This window comes from Aquila chrysaetos, chromosome 4, assembly GCF_900496995.4.
Source record: "Aquila chrysaetos chrysaetos chromosome 4, bAquChr1.4, whole genome shotgun sequence".
Lineage (NCBI taxonomy): Eukaryota > Metazoa > Chordata > Aves > Accipitriformes > Accipitridae > Aquila > Aquila chrysaetos.
Window position 1 is genome coordinate 51,512,033 of NC_044007.1, and position 23,493 is coordinate 51,535,525.

At 39.7% G+C, this 23,493-nt stretch overlaps 1 protein-coding gene and 1 long non-coding RNA gene across 5 annotated transcripts in view; both read left to right on the plus strand.

The window, feature by feature from the left end:
* Positions 1-23,493, plus strand: part of OSBPL1A (oxysterol binding protein like 1A) — a 118,026-nt gene that overhangs the window by 56,002 nt on the left and 38,531 nt on the right. For 2 of the 4 annotated variants that reach the window (XM_041123148.1, XM_030012348.2), the window contains 13 exons: positions 1,710-1,866; positions 6,844-6,919; positions 8,465-8,599; positions 8,935-9,032; positions 9,757-9,939; positions 10,444-10,551; positions 10,643-10,732; positions 10,982-11,108; positions 14,408-14,524; positions 15,313-15,436; positions 17,903-17,993; positions 18,932-18,955; positions 21,779-22,957. In XM_041123148.1, the coding sequence (XP_040979082.1) occupies positions 1,710-1,866; positions 6,844-6,919; positions 8,465-8,599; positions 8,935-9,032; positions 9,757-9,939; positions 10,444-10,551; positions 10,643-10,732; positions 10,982-11,108; positions 14,408-14,524; positions 15,313-15,436; positions 17,903-17,993; positions 18,932-18,955; positions 21,779-21,881 (1,433 nt within the window). In that variant the 3' untranslated portion in view covers positions 21,882-22,957. Of the gene's footprint in view, positions 1-1,709; positions 1,867-6,843; positions 6,920-8,464; positions 8,600-8,934; positions 9,033-9,756; positions 9,940-10,443; positions 10,552-10,642; positions 10,733-10,981; positions 11,109-14,407; positions 14,525-15,312; positions 15,437-17,902; positions 17,994-18,931; positions 18,956-21,778; positions 22,958-23,493 lie in introns of those variants that run through there. The other 2 variants (XM_030012349.2, XM_030012343.2) reach the window with 2 other exon arrangements.
* On the plus strand, positions 1,874-5,918 carry LOC121233255. Its single transcript, XR_005932236.1, has 2 exons — positions 1,874-4,960; positions 5,061-5,918. It is a non-coding gene; the product is annotated as an uncharacterized LOC121233255 (long non-coding RNA).

Here is a 23,493-nt window from a genome sequence, read left to right on the forward strand (position 1 = left end):
TCCTCTGTGATATTTGGATACACAACAGTGTTTTCCTGACTACCTGGGCTTATGATCTCTGGAGAAATCTGTATTTTATGTAACAGACTTGTCCACAAGTAAAAATGGTTCTTCTTATCCTACTTGTTATATATAGTACCCACCAAACTAATGCTTTGATACATTATATCATAATTTGGCACAGAACTAGACTGACAAATTTGGGGAAACTTGTGAGAAGATTCTCTGGAGTGCCAGTCCACTTTTTTAACATACCCTCAGCACCAGCTGGCAGTTCTTTTCATTCCCTAGCAACTGGCTTAATTTCAGCACTGTCTTGACAAGGATAGGGATGAATGTTTTCAATGAAAGGAAAGATCTCCTTTATGCTTCTAGATCTCACTCTCTCTAGAGAGGATGGAGACATTGTAGCACAGCCCATCCATTCATCAGGATTTTGTCCTGTTCTTGACCCTTCTGTTATCTGGGTGTAGTGGAAAGTCCTCTTGTCACTGTTCCCTTCACCAAAGCAACATATAGCTTACATGTTCTAGAGAAGCTGCTTTCTTGTTTTCTCTTAAAAAACTATGCCAGTACCTGGCAATGGACAGCTCTGACTGTGATATTCTTTTTGGATGGACTACTACTTCAGGTTTTGATTACTAGTTTTGAATTAGAATCAGTGTGTGAGAGAATGACTAATCTTGCAATTATTTCTCTGGGTATTTGTAGCCAAGAGCAGTAGCATATGCTAAAAGAAGTACATAGCAGGAATGGTGTCTACTACAGTTTGGGTTCACTTTTTTCAGAAGCAGTGAGGCTTGCATTAAACTGTTTACCATTCAGTGTTGTACCTGGTTTCTGCTAAAAGATTTCCCAAACAGGGTAGAAACTGGTGCATCTTTACTTGTCTTGAGCTGTTTCCTTGCTTCCTGGAACTTGCAATTGGATAATCCTTCAACAATTTGTCAGGTTTGAAAGAAAAACATGAAACAAATATACAGCCTGTTGCCAGGAAATTTTTACTTTCTGATTTGGGGCAAGACTGTCCCTTCTCCAGAGCTGGTCAAGCACTACCTGACCAAAACACTGGTTGGAAATAAGGTGGTGTCGTTGATGTTGGTTTTAGTTTTAGATGTGATGTGGATTGTACTATTAACCTACCTTCCAGAGTACAAAGTTTATCTTACTGATTGGTGAGCTTATCACTTAGGATTTGCTGAGACTTACGTGGCTAATGTAATCCACTGCGTATGATACCTCCTTCTGTTCTTTGATACTTGTCCAGTAAGTTGGGAAGTGGAAGTTCCTGAACAGCACCAAGTATCTAAGAATTGAGACCAAACTGAAATCTCGTATAGAAGGAGGAGTCAATACTTGAATGTTAAGGTAACTGTTATTTAGTTAGGTAAGATACTGGCATCTCTGTGACACTGGCACTTGTCCTAAGCAAGTTATAGTAGCTTCAGTTTAATAAAAATGTCAGATTTGGGCTCTGCTTGATAGAGGATTTTTAATGTACTGTGTTCCTGCTTATCATGTGATCTCTTTATATCTAGATACAGACCTGCAGTGGTCTGTGGCAGTACTAGTTACTTACCAAATGGATGCTGTCATCAGGACACAGTAGCCTACTTAGGTTTCAGTTTTGTACAAAGAGGGAAGATCTGTTAGTGACTGAAGTCTAGCACAGGTGGTAGATTCATTAACATGCATCTGCTTTTTTGTAGATTCAGAATCTGAAAAATCATTAAGTGGGTTTGAAACAACAGCAGCCTACTCATTAGAGGACAGCATGGATTCAAAAGATACAATAACTTCAAGCGTGTCTGAAGAAAAGGTTTGTGGCAGTGGGGAGTCACTGTCTAATGGAATCAAAAAACACAGGTAGGATGTTGCCCATTGTTAAGTTGTTATAATATGCATTAATAGTGAGTAAAGGACCACAGGAATCTCTTAAAAGGTGACTGTGAAAACTTTTAAAACTTTGTTAGGGATGATCGACAAGTAGTTGGTTGTGGTATGATTTTATAAATGATATTTTTCCAAGGCTACTGTGCTCCTTTGCATCTTGTTTTTTGATGATCGAATCTGAATAAGTAAAAATAAAATATAATGTACTATGTAAAAATGGACACACTTGTTTTTTAATAGAGCTTACTGAAATCTACGTGGATTTTAGTTCCTTCATGTATCTTTAATGATGTATGCTTCCTATTGCCTCTTTAATTTCCAGTCATTTGATCCTTCTGTTGGTATCGGGAATGAATGAAAAATATTGCTAGACTGGCATCAGAAACTCAAGTGTGAACAAAGGGAGTCTTATTTGAAAAGTCTCATCCATGTTTTATGTGCTTATTTTGTGTTGTCAAATGATCCATTTTTGTTTGTTTCCTTGCTGATAAAGGAGGACAATAGGTCTGGAGTTAATGAGATGTAATGGACACCACTATTCTCGAGTTTCAGTGAAAGGGCATTATAATGTTTGTGCTACAGATCAAGCCAGACTTCAATGTGTTTCAAAAAGGCTACTTTGGAAGTGTTTTGGTTGTGCGGAATGATGATGGGGACACCAGATTTCTGTAAAAACAGGAAATTAATATTTAGTTTTCCAGAGGCAAGCAAGACATGCTTTAATTACTTGATATCTTAAATAGTTAAATTGCAGTGACTGTCGAAGTATGTGGTAATGTCAGAGACCTGATGTTTTAAGGTTTAACCTCTGCATGTATATCCCTCCCATACTAGGTAAAGACTAAGGCAAATGAGGGCTTGGGTGGAGTCACGGCGTGGTTTGGGAAGGTAACATAAAGCAGCTGACTAAGCTTGTTACTCTGCACTCTTGTGCTGTTAGCAATGTGTTATTTATGGCCTTGGCTAAGTGCCTTTCCTAATTAGAGCAGAAAGTTCAGGGGTAGGAGGGAAGCACTAGGTGAAGGTGGACATCCAAATTGCATTCATTGCCTTGGAAACAATGAGGAGAAAGGAGGCAATTCATGTTCAACACGAAAATGATGATGTATGTTGACATGCATTGTCTTGAAGAGTTTTAACAGTAATTGATCTTCTATTTACTATAAAGAAGAAATAACTTGAAGTTTCCATAACACTGCACTATGCTGTCAAAACTGTAGGGAGCAGGTGACTGGAGGAGCATTTAAGATCTGCTGGTTTTATAAAGGGGAATGAAAAGTAATAAACAAGTACCTCTGCGTAAGTTGTTTCTCTGAGTTGTGTGTCTTTTAGTAATAAAGAGAGCATAGGATGTTGGACTAAAATGAGTGCGTAAGTTGGCTGGCTAATAATTTATTGCTAAAGAAAAGTGGAAACATCCTTTTTGCATATGGATAAGAAAGTATGGTCATATTTTATGTGACTGAATGGCTACAGAGCACATTCTAGCTTGAGCTGTAATGTCAAGATTTTTTTACCTGTTGCCTTGGTGACACATTGGGATTTGTCCACAAATACATTGATGCAAATTGTTTCTCCCCAGAGCTCAGCCAATTTAAATTTTACCTCCAAGAGAAACTTCTCAGGGGATGGGAGTTGTGTGGTGTTTTCTAGCCTCGTTTCTGAGGCTCTTGGTGGCAGCCATGTGTGGCCTGGTACGGGATCTGTTTGATGTGACTTCAGAACTGTGTTACCTACCTGGAGCTGCTGGCTCCAGTTTGTGCCTGTCTTGGTTTTGGGGCTAGTTAGAGGGCATGTGGTTAAATACACATCACCTGTGATGCCACCTGTGTCCTTTTCAGAGCAGAAACCTTAATTTCTTGATGGTGTGCAGTGAGGGGATCAGAATGTTTTGATAGCACTTAATTCCATCCTTACACCTTTGGGTTTGCTATAACTTTTTTAACTTCCACTTGTGTTAACCACGTGGAAACAAGTCACTTAGAGAATAGACCAGATTTAATTTCTTTTGTTTAAAATCTTGATACCTTCCTGTAGTTCCTCAGATGAATAGAGGATCTGCAGCTGCATTTGGGTTGCACATGGGAGTACCTAACACTGTTTAGCAATCAATATAAATAAGACTATTTCCTACCTTCATCTAGAAAACCTGAGCTCTAATCTGCCTCTCTTATTTGAGTGGTGAGGTTTTGTACAGGGTGATGGAGGTCAGTTTTTGATGGGTAAGTGTGTGTGTGTGTGTGTTTTGGTTTTGGAGATGTAGGAATAAATCTGTTGGTTCCAAGGAATTAAACTGTTGGGATGTACATGTAAAGATAGGTGAAGCCAGTGCCACTTAGTCTTACTCTGATTTTTTTTAAAATGTAGTTTTCATCCTACTGATTGTTCATAGAGTGTTTTGAGAGTGGACTTAATTTTTGAAAACTTTTTGAGAGAGGATTTGAGAGATAGTACATTAAATAATCTGTAAGCATTCAAATCACTTCTTTTTAAGAGGGAAATTTTTAACCTGAGCCAAACTTTAAAAAAAAAACAAAACAACAACAAAAAAACCAACACCCCCCCCCCCAATAAAACACAAACCAAAAAAAGCCAAAACAAACAAACAAAACCCCCAGAAACCCTTGCACAAAAATGTTCTGTAATATCTGCCAACATATAACATCCACTTGTTGCTGCTGTTTCCCTCTTATTGCTGAGTTTTTGTAGTCAGCAATGCAGTCAGAATGCAAACATGTTTGTGATTAGCTTTTTGGAAGCCAGGAGGTTATTTGGTCAGGTTTACATGAAGAGCAAGCTGAACATGCTTTTTTTTCACATCATATGTCTCCTTCCCCACAAGATTGCTGTAGTAGTTGATCTACTATAGATAATGCTTTGGACAAATGTTTTTGTTTAAGTGAATGATCTTAAATACATCTTATCTGTTCTATTGCACAGAAATTCCAGCAGATGTTTTTGTCACTTAAAGCTAAAATTAACTTCCTGAGTTGTTTCTAAAATTGACATCTGGAAGGAAATTTTTGCATTCACAAACCTTTCCCTTAATCACAGGGAGTATGTCAAGGTTAGTAGGCCACAGGTCTTGGCTGCCTGTCATTTTTCCACATGTCCTTACTTGTCCCTGGGATCTTTCTTGGTGGCTTAAAACTGCTTTGTTTCTTCAGTATGTGTGTTGCATGGAGAAAAGAACTGACTCCCATATCAAGTTTGGCTGATACAGGTAAAAAATATGGACGAATGGCTGAAACTGAATGCCAACTTTCAAGTAATTAAACAAATTGAACGGAGGGACAGGTTAACTTTAATGAAAAGGTAAGTTTTAATATGTAAGGAAAGCAATCCCTGTGTATACTTCAGCAAACTAGAGGCATGTGTGTTTTACATGCAGAAGGGCTTACTTAAATACAAACACCTGCTCTGCTAACTGCCTTCATTGAAGAATACACAGAAAAAATAAGTAAGCACTACAAATGAAGATGAGACTTGAATACTTGGTAGACACTGTCCTCTCCTGGACATTTGTATCAAAGCATGCACAGAAGTATTTTATACTTAATATTATTCAAGATGATCTGTTTCACTAAATATTTTTTTATCAGTGGAAAATCAGAATAGGGAGTGAGTGATACCATGTTAGTCAGTTAAAATAAATCTCCCTACCAACTCATCCCCTGCATGGGAGCTGAGTAAAACAAGTCAGTCTTAGGCTATTAGCTACTTGCTAACAAAACGTAGTTTGGTACCTTGAGTTCAGGCATATGACTAGGTTTTTTATTGGGTGGGGCTTGTATTTTAAGGAGCATTTTTTGGTTTTGTTCTTTCTGAAAACCGAAGCATCAGCCCTGGTAAAGGTGTTTCAGTAGCAGGGTAAGTATGGGAGGTAACACAGCAAGTAGGGCTACTGAAACTAACAACTTAGCCTGAATACTTTTTTTTTTTTCTCTCCCCCCCCCCCCCTTGGCAATGTTTCTGTTTATCAAAAAAGTGGGGTGGAGGAGGCAGCTACAGCCTGTTCACACGCTCTAAAAAAGATATTGCTTTAGCTATTTTGAGGGAGAGATAAGACCTTCTTGGTTAGGAGGCCAACATGATCATTTAGACAGTTAACTAAACTTTGAAACTCAAATAGTTCCTGTAGTTTGAGTGAGCTGTAGGTAATTCTTTATTGAAAATTTTTCTCATTGGTAATAGCTTAATGATCCAAACATGAATTTTAGTGTTGTTGTGGACAAAGGGCTTTGATCTATATTAATGCCTTTCTATAAGTAAATAGGATTAATAGTTGAGCTGGTCAGTAGCAGTAACAAAACTGAACAAAATCTGTGCCTGATTTCTCGTGAAGCTGAGAAATACAGGCTGTATTACACAGCCTAAGCGTTGGTCTTGAAAGTATGTTTTAAGACTTACCTCAGCATATGTCAGCCCTGTGTAGAACATGCTGCTGTGTTTTCTGTTCTTTAATGATGCTGCTTTTTCTGTTGTTCTTGAGGGCTGATTTTAATATAGGCGATAAATGTCATGGCCCTTCATTGTCAGTATACAGGTGACTAGCAAAAAAAACCCCCACTGTCTAACCCTCAAATCTGTTCAGACATGGTGAACATACATATGTACCTACTTGGAAAGAACTTACTTTTTCTCACAAAGACACAACTAAATATCTTAACGGTGCCACCATGAAAACACTGGTCTGATAACTGACGTAGAAATCCTCTTCCACTGCTCTTACGCAAAATGAAGGGAATGGTTGTGGTTCTGGAGAAGTTCAGGTTTCTGTGCAGGTAAAACAGTTTAAGTGCTTCAAAGCAGCACTGTCGTTCCCCCTTGGTTTTTAATTTAAAAATTGGAAAACTATTACTTTCAAAAAAGAGTATTTAGTATTCTTAGTCATGGTTAGTAATGGAAAACTTTTCTTACTTCTGCTTTCTTCCCTGTTCCTTTCCACAGAACAAGCTTGCCATCTCCGATGTTTTCCAGAAATGACTTCAGTATCTGGAGTATCTTAAGAAAATGCATTGGAATGGTAGGTAATCAGAAAGCTATGATAAAAGATGTGAAGTGATTGTTTCATTTAAGGCCCAAATGAAAATTTGTTGGGGAGAGGGATTTTTTTTTTTTCTTTTTAAATTTGCTGCTTGAGCTTTATTTGCTTTCACAACTCAAGAAGGTAGGGCTTGGTCAGAGCAATATTCCTTCAGTAAAAGCATTTTTTCTTGATTTTAACCCTTAAAGTACTTTGTGGTAGCAAAAATTTTTTACTTCGTGAAAAAACAAAACCAAAAAACCAACTACTTTTAATTTTGCTCTTCTCCCTTCCCCTTAGTATCTCCGTCTTTCCCCCTTTCCCATGGTGATACTGGCCAGATCGTGACCATATCAGAGGTTAGCTGGGTGGCACCTAATCTGCTTCCAGCTAAGGGTGAATTGAGAAGAGTTATCTCTGTTAGATCCTGCAATAGGCTGAAAGTACTTACTGCTGATAAACTTCTGTCAGCCTGTAACAGTAGCCTACAGAAAGGAATGTGTGTGTGTTTAGGTGCTGTTGTTTTCTCCTCCTCCCCTTGCTGTAGTTAGAAACAGCATCAAGCAATGAGATCGGGGAATGCCTGTATCAGCACTTCCAAGTCTCCCAAGTAGCTGTGAAGCACCTGAGGCTTCTCACAGTTGCTTTAGCGGAAAAGTGTTATAACCTTAAAATACAAAGAACAGACTGAAAGCCTGTCTTGCATAAGGTGTGTACAGGAAAAAAAAAATCCATAAACGTCTTAATTCTGCTTTGTAGAAATTGCTGCAGGAAAGTTGCGGTTGGGGGAGGGGTGGAACTTGGAGTGGATTGTACTGAAGTGTCTGCCAAAGCTATTAGTGCCAGATGCTGCTATTATGGTTAAGAACAGTGCTGTTTACTGCGCACATTGCTAGTGGTCATACTATATGCTTTTAATTTGCTACTGGAGGCAGTTTAAAACATTGCTATGTTATGCATTCAGAGGGCAGGGCATGCTTTTTAAAAATGGGAAAGAGAATAAACAGCATCAAAACTGTAGGACTTCTTTTAAATTTTTATTCCTGTTACAAAAATTCCTTTTTTCTTCAGAATACAGAATCCCTGTTTTTATTCCTGTGCCGCCATGTTTCCCTGTCCTTTCTCATCCTCCTCCCCCCACCTGCCCACCTGCCTCCAAAAAAGATAATATGTTTAAGTAATTAGATGGCCTATATCTATTTTAAGAGTAATAAATAACTTAGTCTTTCAAAGGGTCCTTAATACTTCATTCCATTGTTTCATCTCACCTTCTTAATGCATTTGTTGATAGGAAGTTTGTTTGTTTGGTGTTTGGTTTTCTTTTTGTTTTACAAGTAGCCTTAACGTCAACATAGATAGGCTTATCAAGCTCATAAGGGATGTACAGGGTTTTTTTCCTTTTAGCATTAGTGGAGCCAGGTCAAGCACATTGCATTAGCACTAAGAGCATCATTTATTTTTGTAATAAGCCAATTACACTTGGGTTACTGCAGGTCAGTCTATCTAATCATTTGGTTTTTAACACAAATTTCATTTGTGCATCAGGAGTTGTCAAAGATCACAATGCCGGTTATATTCAATGAGCCACTGAGCTTTCTGCAGCGACTTACAGAGTACATGGAGCATACATACCTCATCCACAAAGCCAGCTCACTTTCCAGCACAACTGAGCGAATGCAGGTACTTCGGGTGTGGTAATTTGTGCTAGTTCTTGATGAATGTGTTGGGATTTTTTTCTTCATAGATAGTCTCATTGTAGGAGGAACTGCTGTGATTTGCTGCATGTCGGATTCTCTTGTTCATTAACCAGTTTTGCTTATCTATGAAAATGTTTTGCTTTTCCTGAGGTTTGCTTTTTTAGCCTTTTGGTGAAAAATGTTTATTCCCCTGCCTTGCAAACAGAACTTTGCTAAGCATTTTCAGAAGAATCATTATGTAATACCATGACTGCTGTTGATACTTGATAAAGACTAAAATCCAGGAGATTAACTGTGTACTCTTACTCTTTTGAATAGTGTGTTGCTGCATTTGCTGTGTCTGCTGTAGCCTCACAGTGGGAACGTACAGGGAAGCCGTTCAACCCGTTGCTTGGAGAGACATATGAATTGATCAGGTAATGAACAGAAGATGCACTGAAGAGTGGAGAGTGGTATTCTGTGTAACTGATGTTTCGTTAGACTTGTCAGGTGGCTTGCAGACTGCTCTTCAGCTTGTAAGATTCCACCCATTCTCCTAGTAGCTGCTGGAGGTGCTTGCAATGCATATTGGTGTTTCCCTTCCAGTGAAGGGAAACTACTTAACTTTTCAACTCGGAGAAGGCAAATGAAACTTGCCAGGCTTAAAAGCAAGTTTTATTTACAAAAATGACTTTTTTTTTCTGAAGCCTTCTGAATAAAAAGATGCATGGTACATAAAGGAGGTGTTAGAATTGTAATATTCATTATATGAGTGTCCAGAATACAAATAGGCAATGTTAGTCTGTTAGTGTGCAGCTGCACTTAGGGCAAATTTTCCTCTCAGGTGAGGTTTGGCCTATGTTTATGCAAAAGTTTAAGAAAGAGGTCACTACCAAAAGTAAATATATTGGATGATCAGATTTGGTACTTCTTGTTACCTTTTTTTACCTTTTTACATTATGTCCTCAGTTATTTAGAATGGGGATGTTCTACGATTAGTTGATGTGTCTTTTTGTATTATCCTAGGGTTTTAACTAACTCTTGCACTGAGTACAGCAACTATGCATGGGTCCAATCATCTGCTTCACCCTGGGGAAAAGAACTGCAACTTCACTACACTTGATATGTAGATACATGCTTTTGGTTATCTTTATTTTGCAGAGATGATCTTGGATTTAGACTTCTCTCAGAGCAAGTTAGCCATCATCCACCAATCAGTGCTTTCTATGCTGAAGGTTTAAATAATGATTTTGTGTTTCATGGATCAATTTATCCTAAACTCAAATTCTGGGGCAAGAGTGTGGAAGCAGAACCAAAAGGCACAATGACTTTGGAGCTTCTTGAGTAAGTTGATAAGTAGTAATTGCATAGGCACAGTGGCCACATCCATGATGATTAGTGTGCATTAGAGTCTCATGGCTTAGGAATGGACATGTCTAATACCCACATCCTAATGTTTGATGGCAGATTGCTTTGCAGGGAGGAAGGGATGAGAAGATGAAAGGAACTGCCATCATTTCTCCTAATATACTGCATACTAATAGTAGCAGTAGTTGGGGCTTGTGTCTCTATGTTCTGCAGATGCCTGGACATCAGTCCTACTAAGACTAGCACACTTGAGTCCTGTTGGCTTTCCTCATGTCATTCAGTGCTAACAGTGACTGCACTGAAGTTGCTGTTTTAAGGAATTGATAAAATCAGTAGCAATAGATTAATAAATTTCTTGGGTTTCCTGACTTATTGCCATGTCCATTTCAAGACTTGGTGTGATTTATAGATGATGGCTTGTTGCGGGAGTGACATCTGGTACAAAGATAGAGTATTTTAATTTTTATTCCCCTCCCTTAGACACAGTGAAGCCTACACATGGACAAATCCTACGTGCTGTGTGCATAACATTATTGTGGGCAAACTTTGGATTGAGCAGTATGGAAACGTGGAAATAACTAACCATAAGTAAGTTAAGAGTGCGAGTGCTTTCACTTTATGCAAGTTTGAAGAGGAAAAGCATTTGGAAGTAATTAGTGCCCTCTTTTTCTGCCTTTAGAACTGGTGAAAAATGTGTACTGAGCTTCAAGCCCTGTGGCCTCTTTGGGAAGGAGTTGCACAAAGTTGAAGGCTACATTCAGGATAAAAGGTAACAGCTTCATTCCTAATAGGAGACAAATGTCTGCCTGCTGTTTCTGATGGGAGCTGTAGAACTGAATGCCTTTAACATAGTCTGTCAAGAGTGTGAACCTGCAACAGCAAGGTTATGAATTGTGCAGTGCCAATAACGGAGTTTTAAGAGTTGCTCTCAAAAGTTCTTCTTTCAAATATTTTTGTCTGAAATGATGAAACAAATCTCTTAAAGGTCCTTTGTAAGCTTAGTCTTTTTTTTTGACAGCAAAAAGAAACTCTGTGCGCTGTATGGGAAGTGGACTGAATGTTTGTACAGTGTTGACCCAGCTACATTTGAAGCTTACAAAAAAAATGACAAGAAAAGTGCAGAAGAGAAGAAAAGCAGTAAACAGGTATTAATCATGTAAAGAGGTGGTATCTCATAAAGCATGGTAAGACAGCTAAATATTTTAGTAGCATTTAAAAGTGTTAAGATTTCTTTTCACTTAGTCTCCCTTTCCTAGGAGGATACAAAACAGATTGGATGAATACCAGCATTAAGGGATAAAATGCTTTCTCTCTCAAGTATTTGCATTCAGACTTCCCAAAACTTGGAGTGATCTAAATACTGGCTGGTTCATTAACTGCCTCTTCCTCCCAAGTCACAGAGGAAATAGCATATCCATTAGTTGGACCATGGTTCTGATCATATATGATAACATTTATATTCTAATAGAAAGATTTGGACTCCTAGAAGCAGGGGAGACTGTTTCTTATCTTGATAGAAGATCATATTTTCCAGTTTTTACAAGGAATTTTTGTACTGCTTTCTATTACGTTTTCACAACCATAGAAATGCTTGTGCTTTTTATCTCCACAACTGCATTTTTACTTTTGTTCTGGAAAAAACCCTCATTTTTAATTCTTCCAGATTTCTGGTCAGCAATATGCTTTTTTTTTTTTTTAAGGTGAATGGTGATGGTCACAACGTACAACTTGATGAAGAACAACTACTCAGATAGTAGCTTAAAACAGGGATTGTTCCCCTTTGGTGACTGAAGCCAGATTTTCTGTTGGTTTGAGTGTTGGTAGTTTTTATACTTAAGAAAAAGAGAGAGAGAACTCTGAAAGCAGTTGTTCCTGTGCAAGTTCACATTGTTGCTGTATCTGAGATTGTTCCAGTGCTTGTCATCAGGAGAGTGCTAAAGTGCTGGGGATTACTGCTTCTCTTTGAGTCTGACCCTGTGAGCTCTAGGGAGAAGGAGCAAAGAAAAACGTACCCTGTGTCTTTGTTCAGCTACCACTTTGCATTTTCCAACGGTGCTTAAGATGAGAGGATCCTTGCTTTTCTTTTCAAAATAAAGGATCCTATTGCACAAAGCTCAAGCTGTAATGTTGCTCTGACTCTGGAAAAGCATGCTTTTTCTACTCATTTAACAGAACTCTTTCTGTGTAGAAAACTGAAAGCTTTGTAATGCACACTATGAATCAGATAGTCTTTGTTGAGTATGTGTTCCCACTGCCCCCTTGTGTTTGAGGAATTGATATTGTTTATGGGTTTTGAGCATCTAGGTGAGCCAAGTCTCATCTGTAATGTCTGGGTGTGTTTTGTCCCTTCATGGTAGTAAAGGATTCATTCAGGCATGAAAGTACATGGTCTTTCAAACTTCTCCTAATTAGAATTTTCAGATTTATTTAGTTGTTTTCCAGCTATTTGTTCATGCTGCGTTGCTACTAATGAAGAATCGCTTCTGTTTCCCTTTAGGGGACCTGTTTGGATGCAAATTGTTTTGCAGATTGCCCCAGATTTTCACCCGAATCCCTTTGATTTTTATAGGGATAAAACTTAAGGAAAAACAGTTTTGCAGGGAGCTAGACAAGCCTTCATGTATGCAAAGGTGATATTTTACCATCATCAGAAGAGTTTTAGTAGTCCTGGGGTTAGACCAGGATGATCCTGCTCTGAATAAACTAGAGCCTTTTTTAATCAAGGTGAAGCATTTCATGCAGAACTTTCAGTGCAAATACATGGAAGAACATAATGTAAGGCAACAGCAACTGCCCTCATATGTGCCTCGTTTCCAGACACCAGAGGTGTTGCTTTGCCAAAGTCTGTTACTACCCTCCTAGCAATATACTGAGAGGCTGAGTACCGCTGAGCATAAAATACGGATCATTGTGGCAAGAGCACATGAAGATCCACTTTTTATCTAGTTCTTTGTAATTCTTATACCATTTTTAAGATAATGTATTCAACAAGGCACAAATTGCAGTGTGTATTGTAGCCTTTCTATAAAAGTTGGTTTGGAGCTTGACAGTCTGGTATTGAAGTGTCTTTGTTTTGATATGAGGATATCTTTCTGATCTGCTCTGCTTCAAATTCCCAATTTCTCAAGATTTATCAGTGTACTTTTAAAGGACAGAATGACAGGTTGCCAGCACAGTTCAGATGTAGTCAACTGAAAGCCCTGGTTATCTTCCTAATAGCTGAAGGACTGAACCTGGTCTGCATGTTGTTCTGGTCACTTTGCAACCTGTTCATTATTAAAAGCACTGTACCCAAGTGCTCCACAGTGAAACAGAATCCTGTTCTTTCTAATTTTCTTGGAGGCATAACACATGAATCATCTCAGAGGACAAATGAGTGCAGTTTGGGTACTGGATTTTTTTGCACTGAAACACCAGTCTCTATTATCTGACGCAGTCATCAGAGAGCAAATCTTATTAGCAGGAGGATTAAAGCTGTTGGCATGTAGCCAAAGTATTTAAAGCATTAGTTGCCTTTAAGTTCAGCTTTACGCTCCAGTGGTCTCTGAAACGTGTTGCTGTTTTTAGCTGTGATAGTGACACCAAGTTTTCTTGGGAGAGCCATATTCATCATCTAGCTGGCTTTAGTTCAGTATTGTAACATACGCTTATGTGGCGGAATTAATGTCAGCAGCGTTGGACCCCAGCTGCTTTAAAGCTATGCATAAAAAGGGTGGTGGTTTAGAACTATTTCAGGTCACATATACACTGTGACCACCAGTTATTCTTTACTGCCCTGGTAACCCTGGATGGAGTTTTTCCCTTTCTGGGAAAACCATTTCACAGTGCTGTGGCTGCAGCTGCCTCAGGCCATATATGTCAGCCTTCATGGGATACCCTTCCCAGAAGAAGTGGCTAATCTAGGATATTCATTTAACTTTTGCAGTTTTCCATTTCAGTGGTGTAGTGGTCAATGGAAAGGAAGGTTCCTCTGAGCAAAGAGCAGTAGCGAAGGGCTTTCTGTTGTGCACAGACTGAAGACAGCCATTTGCATTATGTGCTGGCATTTCTTTGATGTGGAAGGATAAGGAATGTGACTTCTATTCTTCAACTTTAATGAAGCAGTAATGGAGTTAAATATCAGGCTTGTGTTTGAGGAAACGGGACATCTCTGTGGTGGAAATACTGACATTTCTTAACACTTGAACATCCAGATTATATCTATGAAGATGTTGATGCAAGAAACGGTTAGTAGTCTTCCATTGGAAGGGAATTGGGAGTGTGTATGCTATGTCAATGCTGTTACCTTTCTTGACAAGCATCTAGAAAAGTTTCTTTGTTGGTGAAATTATTTACTTTTGGTCAGGGAAATAATTTTGTGTAAGTTCCAGTGTTGGAATGAATGGGTGTAAATGGTTTATGACTCCAAAGAACTCCTTCTCTTTGCTTTGTATGCTGCCTTTAGATGGGCAATACTGAGGAACCAGATGAGATGCCTTTGCCAGATTCTGAGAGTGTGTATGTTATTCCTGGAAGTATTTTGCTATGGAAGATAACTCCAAGACCTCCAAATTCAGCACAGGTCAGCTATGCTTCTGCTTATTGAAAGTGTGTGCTATCCTGTTGTTCTGTATGTTCAGCACAGAGCAAATCCATTTGTTGTCTTTTTCATTAACAAGTCTAGATTTGCCTGTTCATTGCAACAAACTTTTCCACTACAATTGTAACTCTGTGTGAGGTTGGAGGGATAACTGCCACAGGCATGACTCTAGAGTTAGTGGAATTTCTGTGGAAAATGGGATGCTTCATGTAGCTAGCGGTATGGGGGCTTTCCCCACCTCTTCTCTCCACCCTGCTTCCACCACTGAGGCACCTACCTTGTGAGAAATCTCTTCTGAAGGGCTTTATTAGAGGGCAGACACTTCTAGGAGATGCTTGCAAAGCCTGTGTAGCATGTGTTGGTATGTGAAGGACTGTGGACGTGGAGAGCCAGTGGGTGGAATACAAGAGTATGTGTGCAACTGGAAAGACAAAGAATTGGACCAAGAAAAGGTGCCCTCAGTGGGTTAATCAAGGGGGAAATCTCTCTACAGAGATAGGGAAAATATCAATAGGACTGGAAAGAGAAGAGGAGAGAAGTAGTGCACTGAGTAATTGGATGCTGGCCTGCTTAAACAGAAACACCAAGGATCACCTACACTCTGCCTGACAGTACGGTTTTGCTGGTATCTTGAGTATTCCTATCTTGAGTGATTAAATAATAAAAAAGCACTTGGATGTTTGTTTTTAGACAGCAGCTTTCTTGTGTATGAAGACTAGCAGCTAGAGACATCATAAAGTCACCTTTTTATCTTTGTCTCTGAATTTCAGATGTATAATTTTACTAGCTTTGCTATGGCTTTGAATGAGTTGGACAAAGAAATGGAGAGTGTAATTCCCAAAACTGACTGCCGGCTACGACCAGATATCAGAGCCATGGAAAATGGAGAAATAGGTAACTTCAGCTCTTGGCAAAGATGGGTTTTATTTTTTTGTTAAAACTGAAGGACTGTAAAAAAAAGGAAATTCCACATTCAAGTTGTTAGATGAACTGTTAGAGTAAGTAGCTACCCATAAAGATACATTCCTCCATGCTTCAAGACAGTAACTCTTTAATGCAGCCTTCTGTATGTTGTGGTATGCTTCTAGTGAAAGGTATGTCACCCACCTGTACTGGTTCTGGTTGGGATGGAGTTAATTTTCTTCATAGCAGCCCATATATGATGCTGTGTTTTAGATTGGTGCCCAAAGCAGTGTTGATAACACATCAATGTTTTAGCTGTTGCTGAACAACATTTGCACAGTGGTAAGGCCTTCTTTGTTTTTGTGGTGGGCAAGAGGCTGGGAGAGGACACAGCCAGGACAGCTGACCCAAACTGACAAAAGAGATATTCCGTACCATATAACATCATGCTCAGCAATAAATTGTGTGTGTCAGGGGAAAGTAGCTGTTGCTTGGAGACTGGCTGGATACAAATCTGCTGGTGGAAGCTAGTAAGTGATTGCCTTTGCATCACTTTTTCCTCCTTTTTTCTTTCCCTTCATGTATTAAACTGTCTTTACCTCGACCCATGAGGTTTTTTTGCTTTTGCTCTTTGATTCTCTCCCCTAATCCGCTGGGGTGGATGGGAGCGAACAAGTGGCTTGTGGGTGCTTAGTTCCTGGCCAGAAACCCACCACATGACCAACTTGCTTATCTTCTTCTATATAAGCAAGAATCTTAAACTTCATTATGCTATGCTTTTTCTTTAGCTTTAGGCCCTCTGCTGTGCTCCATAGTCAAGCCCTATAATTGGAAACTTGTCTAAGAGGACAATCTCTTAGCAAGGAAGTATTTGTGAACTTTCCAGTTTTCTGTTTCCATCAGCCAGATGCAAAATGAATATTTTGATGTGCCAATTCTGAGAAATGCAGTCAAAACTATTTAAGTGAAACTGCAATGCCAAAAAGTATACTTGATGCAAAATTGTTTTTCACTGGGAATTGAACACTTCTGTTGTCCTAAAATAGTGAACTAGAAATACATTATGAGACTTTCGGTGAGTAGAAATAGTGTGCTGTTTAGAAACCTCATAGAGATTGTTACTGTAGATGCCATAGAGTGAAAAGTGTCTTTTAGTCTTCTGACATGTGACTTGGTGTTAAATACTTAAATATGGTGTAGAACAGCCTTCCCTGGCCCTCTTTTGCTCCTTTTTCTTTGGAATTTTGTGTATTAAAGCAAGATGGCCAGGTTTGTAGACTAAAAGCATGGGAGCTCTTGCTTTCTCTGGATTGCTAAATGATTGGGGTAAATCATGACACCACTGATTCAGCTTCACCTATGTAACAATGCAATGACTGTGACTATGTCTGATAAACAGTCTGAGATCTAGGTATTAAAAACAGTGACATGGGCATAATGCAGTGCAGTTGTGTGGTTTTGCTTTGTTTTGGTTTTTTTTCTCGGATGCCACTTCTTGGAGGCTTTTAGAAGATCAGTGAATTCCCACAACTAGTCTCTCCTGCCTGTACAATTCTTCTGTGGCCATCAGGATAGACATACTTGATTCATAGTGTTCCCAGTAATTTGTCTGTCTAAACTTGAAGTGCAAATAACTATGGTGTTGGCAACAGACCACATTCCTTAACTATACTAACAGCATAAAGTTTGTCTAGCAGATAGACTGGTAATATGCAGTGTGTTAGTAGCTGGTAGGGTAACTAGGAATGGCTGATAGTCTTCCAAAAACTATTCTCTCAACTGCTTCCTTCTAAGATGTTTGTAAAATGGTTTTTGAGGATTCAAGTATGAAAGAGATCACCTTTCACCTAATCTGCTTCTTGCTCTGACTTACTCTTCAGATGTTCTGACCATCCTTTCTGCCAAACAGAAGCAACTGTTCTGCTTGTTTAGGACTATGACCCGTGCTACCTTAGTGCATTAACAAAAAATGAAGGGATGCTGCAGAGAGACAATGCTTTGTGGTTTGGAAATGAATATTCCAATCTCCTATTGATCAGGAACTAAGCACTAGTAACAACTTAGCCCAAACCTTAACAAGAAGTAGGTGGCCAGACTTCTGAAATAAATCCAGCATATCTTAATCAGTTTCCCTACTGAAATAAATTTGAGGTATGCCATCTCCCCTAGCTCACATTTGCTGTCATGTAAACATGTTTTCAGGGTCCTCAGGCCATGGATAAACATGTATTTAGTAGTCTTAAAGACTGGAGTTCCATTGGCTGATCTTGCGCCACAGGTGGCCTGGCTTTGCTGTTAGACTAAACCAGAAGCTCTTCTGTGTTATGTAGAATGCTTTTTAAATGGACAACTTTTACTACTTCCCTTATTTTCTGGGTCAGCTAGACTAATGTCCCTGTCTTATATTACACTTTAACATCATCTGTATTTTTATTTGTGTATTTTTATTCCTTCAAGATCTAGCTAGTGAAGAAAAGAAGAGGCTAGAAGAAAAACAAAGGACCGCCCGCAAAAATCGTTCAAAGTCAGAGGAAGACTGGAAGACGAGGTTAGTGTGCTTGCCTCTGTGTGTGTTTGTGTAGTTATATAAAAGGTTTTGAACATTGAGGTTAACTGCCAGTCCACGCTGGTAATGTGCAGTGTTGTGTCAGCATGAAGAGCTGACATCATCAGGTTTGGTAATGCCACTGTTGTATTTGCAGACTTCGTCCCTGCAGGCTGTAGTGCTTCCAGAGACAAGTGTCAGGCTTGGTCTCAGTTCCTTCCCTCTCACTGCTTGCAAACCCATATTCAAATACAAACTGTGTTGTCTTTTCTGAGCACCTCTTGGTTGTGACACAAAGATGATGTTGCCACTGATAGCTGCTTGTAAGGACTGTTGTTGCTGATTAATTTGTAATTGCCTCACATTTGCACGCTTGGCCAAAGAGAGGAGGAAATGCTTCCTCCAGTGAACTTGGTAGCTTATTGCCCATGACTTCTCAGATCAGTTTCTGTGTGCTGGCAATACTGTATTCCCACTGCATAGTTATTCTCAAAGTTGGAGAAATTACTTTTTCACCTAGATATCCAAGTCATTTCTTCCTTTCTGAGAGGGTTAACAACTACAAAAGTTAGAAGAGCTAAGGGAAAGGTTAGCTTACAAGGGATCTGCCAGGATATTTTGTTTTGTTTTGGTGGGTTTTTTTTTTTACTGTAAGATGAGAGGGGTCAGTTGGGAGCTCTTATACACAAGCTAAGCAGAAACCGTGAAAACATGACCAAATGAAACTAGTTTGACCAGACAAGGTCTATTTAAAAGTATAGTAATAAATTGGCAGTCTCTTCACAGAAAAAAAAATAGTAGGACTAAACTCTCTAAAAGTAAGCAAGCTTCATCTCTTCCCTATTAACTAGCTGTTAATACACCCAGACACTGTGGATTAAATATCTTTAAAATGTCTGTTTGTAACTATAAATCACTTTTTTCTTTTTTTTCAAATGAAGTCACCCATCATCCCAGAGTCCCAGGTTTGGACATGTCTGCCTTTGTCTTTTTCCTGTGCCTGCTTTCCTGAAGTGTTTGGGTTTGTTTGCCCTGAGACTGGTGGAAAATAACAACTTTGTAATGCTTCCAAGTAAATGCGTTAAGTGCTGGACAGCCTTGCACCTCCATCTTCCTTTCCTGAATTCAGAGTTGTTCTAGCTCTCGCCAAGTGTTTCAAAGCAAGGGATAGTTATATTGTGTTCTTCCAGGTGCCTGAAGTAGCTTAAGGTATAGCTCAAAGCACCTGAGGTTGGTATTGGAAATTGGGGAATTCCCAGAGGGCAACTCAGAGCAGTGGGTTTTGGGGTGTATAATTAGCACAGACACCATTCAGAAGGTTCTTCAGTTGCTATTGTGCAGGTACTGTAGATCTGCTCAGCACTTGACTGGGATATCCTTTATGAACTCTGTTTTCCAGGATGTTTCTAAAGCTTTGGTAGAAAATTCCTAGTGTCTGATCTCTTTAGTAGGAATGTCAAGTGTGACTGCCTCCAAAGGATGAATGTAAAGTGTGTAGGAAGAGTTGTGCTTTGGGGGGAAAAAAATGCATACTGTGAAGGGAAACTCTCCTCCCTGTTCCCAGAAGGTCAACTGTAGGTCTTAATCTGCAGTGTAATATAAACTCTGATGTGAACTACTGCAGTTTCCTTGCCGCAGAAAAGCTGGCTTCTTACATTGTCTAGTAGAGTTCTTCCCTTATAAGACAATTCTCCAAAGTGCCTAGTGATGCTTTTTAAATTATTTTTGAATCCACTTTAGAAGTGGGGTCTTGGTGTTTCTGAAGAAGTGATTCATGTTGAACACTGGATGTTTTAGAGACTGACCAGTTGGCTTAAGCCTTGAGGAAAAGACTAGTTCTGTTCTGAAATACAGCAGTGATCTGTTGCTTTTGATGAAAATTGGTCTCCTCCTTCCCCCGTCACTTACCTGGCTAGATTATCGGATTGCTTTGGGTCTCCTATGTCTCTCAAACTTAGTTCTTCCCATTGCCTTTCCCCTTCCTATTGAAGCAGGTGGTCACTGGAGGAGGGGCATATTGTCCTCACCTGTACAAGTGTTGAAGACATGCTAGTGAGGTATTGGATGGTAGAATTCCTTGATCTGAGAGATAAGGTAACTGTGCTTACAGCCCTGCCTCTCAGCAAATGCTTGGCTTTGGGCTCTGGAATGAGCTGCTATTACCTGTGAACTAGGAGGAGAACTAGACACACGTGCAAATGCACAGACCAGTTACTTCGGAATAGCTGACTCATCCTGTGTGGAGGTGATGCAGTACTGAACCATGTACAGTACCAGGGGTGAATGACTTTTATCTTCTGTTGACTTCAGTTCACCTAACCAGGACAGCAGGATAACCACTGAAGTGTTCAACTGTTCAGTTTACCACTGTGAACATGGTACAAGGCATTTCTTCTGATACACATCTCAGATCTTTTGAGCCAAGCAACACTTGCCTGTTAGCTGCCCTGCTTTGTAACATGACACTGCAATACTGGTGGCCTTTATGCTTTTGCTTTTTAAAGAGATCAAGTCATATTTGGTCTGAATGTGCTTTAATTTCTGTTCTGAAACCTTACGGTATGCTAGAAGGAAAGAGCTGAGTTAAAATGGGCTGCCTTGCACAGGCATGATTTACTTGAGTGTGTTTGCTGCAGTGAGTCATATAAAGGAAAAACTGGCTTTTGTGGCCAGTGAGGAGGTGAAAGGAAGCTGTGGAGGATATTAACCACAGAAGCAGCATCTAGCAAGCTGACTTGTGCCATAAACATGGCTTGGCAAAAATATAAGAAGTTGTTAAAATGCTAGAGGTCTGGTACTGTGCAGTGCATGCTGTTGAGGCATAAGATTGAGTAATTGGGCCCAAACAGAAAGCGGTGTTCGGCAACAGGCTGCAGGATTGCCAGAAGCGGGCGTGGGAGAGAAGGAAGAAGGACAAGCTTCTGTGCCATGATGGTTTGACAGGGTTGTGCTCATCACTGGGGGATACTTGCCAGTAGTATGGCCTTGTAAGTGCACCTTACTTTACAGATAGGTAGCCCCCCACCAAAAGGTTATATACACATGCATGTGTAATCTGTGCGTGTGTATACACAGTGCCTCCAGATTAGGTAGGGAGGGGAGAGGGAGGGAAAGAAATAAGGTGCTAAACTTCAGCATTCCTAGCAACAACCAGCTTAGCAAAAGCTTGCAAGTAATTTAATGCAGACAGAATCAGCTTTCTGGCCATTCAGATTATCCCCCCAGTGCTAACAGTGTAATGTAACACAGTTAAATTGTAATAAGCCAGGACTTTTTCTGCAGCCCGTGGGTGATTCTTCATCCACACTGAGGGTAGCTGCCACACTTGTTCTGAGTTAAGTGCATTGCAAAACAAGGCTTTAAAAAACAAGGGGAAATCTAGATCCTGGGGAAATAATGTTTTTCTGTTTTCAGGACTGCAGTGCTTGTGGTGTTTATGTGTCTTGCAAAAACTGTTACTGCTTATGCATGCCAAAATGATTGTTCACAACTGCTTTGAAGTAAAACTGTACCTGTCCTTTTTTATGTGATAGTCTTGACTTCTTCAAGTGACAAAATACTGGTGTCAGTCATTTTACTTAGGAGACATTTAAGCAGTGTGGCAAATGGAAAGATCTAGCCATGGAAGATGACTTGAAATTCACTTAAGAATTTAAAACCAAGAGGGCTCCTGCAATCACAGTAATTACTTTGAACAGTAAACTGCTGAAGAGGCAGCAAAGCAGTTCTGAACTTCCATAAAAGTGTATGTTAATAGCTTCACTAACATGCGATATGTTTCCTTGCAGATGGTTCCACCAAGGCCCCAATCCCTATACTGGTACACAGGACTGGCTTTATTCTGGCAACTACTGGGACAGAAACTACTTTAACTTGCCTGATATTTATTAAAATGCAATAAGGAGCCTGTGACTCATACAAATAAGTCTTAATCTGTTTTAATGTTTTCCCTCATTTTACTTATCTCCTGAAGAAACTGACATGTTATCAAACAGAATATTAAGCATCTCCACAGTAAATCTGGTGGTACATGATCTTCAGTCCCATAGGTAGGGGAGTAATTTTTCTGGGTGATGGTGTGTCCTGTGTGGACAAAGTAAGTCGCCATGGTTTTGAGCTGCCCTGTTTGCTGGATACACCTATATTAGGTTGTGGTGTATGAGGAATAGAACACCTTCAGCTGTTCTGTGAATACTTTCTTTCATAGCTATCATTGGCCCAAGTAAAACTGGTTTTATTTATTGTGACATGGGAATGTTTAAAAGCACACACAGTAATTGCAATATTCTGTTCTTAAATGAAGAAGGGTGTGTCACTTTTGTAAAGAAAGATGTAATTTTTCATAAAGTGACTTTTCTTTTACTAAAGTAACTCCCTTGATTCCTGAGCTCTGGTTGGAGATTCCAGAAGTGTTCCCATCTCTGGAGCATTAATGCAGTTGTTTAAGCTGGTGACATTACTCAGAGGTATTTATTCAATGTTTTGTGCAGTGTGTTTTGAATTTTGCTCTCCTGTTTTGCTACCAACCTTATGGTTTAAGGAATTAAGAGCCATTTAAACATCTACAGATTTGAACTGCACACTAGTAACAGGTTTTAAAAGAATCTGTTCCATGCACTAGAAGTTCTGGTGCCCAGCGCCACTGCAAAGAGGCAAGAACCTAATCAGTCCAGGACCTGGTGGAATGTGGTGGGAGGCAAAGGACCTGTGTCTGCACTGTGCAAACTCCCTAGGAGGAAGTCTTGTGCATTTCAAAGATAGTACAGCACCTCAGTGAGGCTTCCTGTGCACAGCTGCTTTTACCCCTTTTCAGTGGGGTGCATTCAATCTTAAAGTGTAAGTTTATATTGAACTGTGTACAGAGCTTCTAGAGGGCAAGCTGCTCTTTGTACAATATTTTAACTGCTGTCTGGAGGTTAGTGTTAATTGAATAATTTAATTGCTACTAAATAAAGGCTTCAAAACTTCTTGCATGTAGTCTAAAGTGAGTGGTGTTTGGCAGTGCTGACCCTTTCTGAGCAAGCCTACTCCAAAAGCTGCTGCAATTAAGTTGTAGTGTGCGAACCTGTGCTTCAGGGACTTCTTTTCCCCTAAGCAGGAAGAGTCTGCTTATGGGAGAGTGGGGATGGCTGGGGACCTGAGAGCTTCCTCCTTGAATGTGCAGTGAGGCTGCAGCTCTAGCCTTGAGGGTGGACTACTGAAACCATTAATAGGGGAATGAGATGCTTTCTATTTTTATTCTATGCACTACTAGAATTATCCAGGTAGTGACGCTGAGACATATTTGCCTAGATAAGAGAAAGCCTTTTCTTTGGCAGCCTTTCATGTGAGGGCCCAGTTCTCACAGTGAGCTGTAGGTGCAGAAGTTCAGTATCTGCACTTGTCTCTTGGAAGTCTCATCTCTGCACTCAAGCCTCTACTCTAGCCAGCATTTCTTGAAGTCTGTCTTAATTCCTGTGCAACTTCAGGTGTGAGTCTGAGATCTGTAGAAACAGTCTAGCTG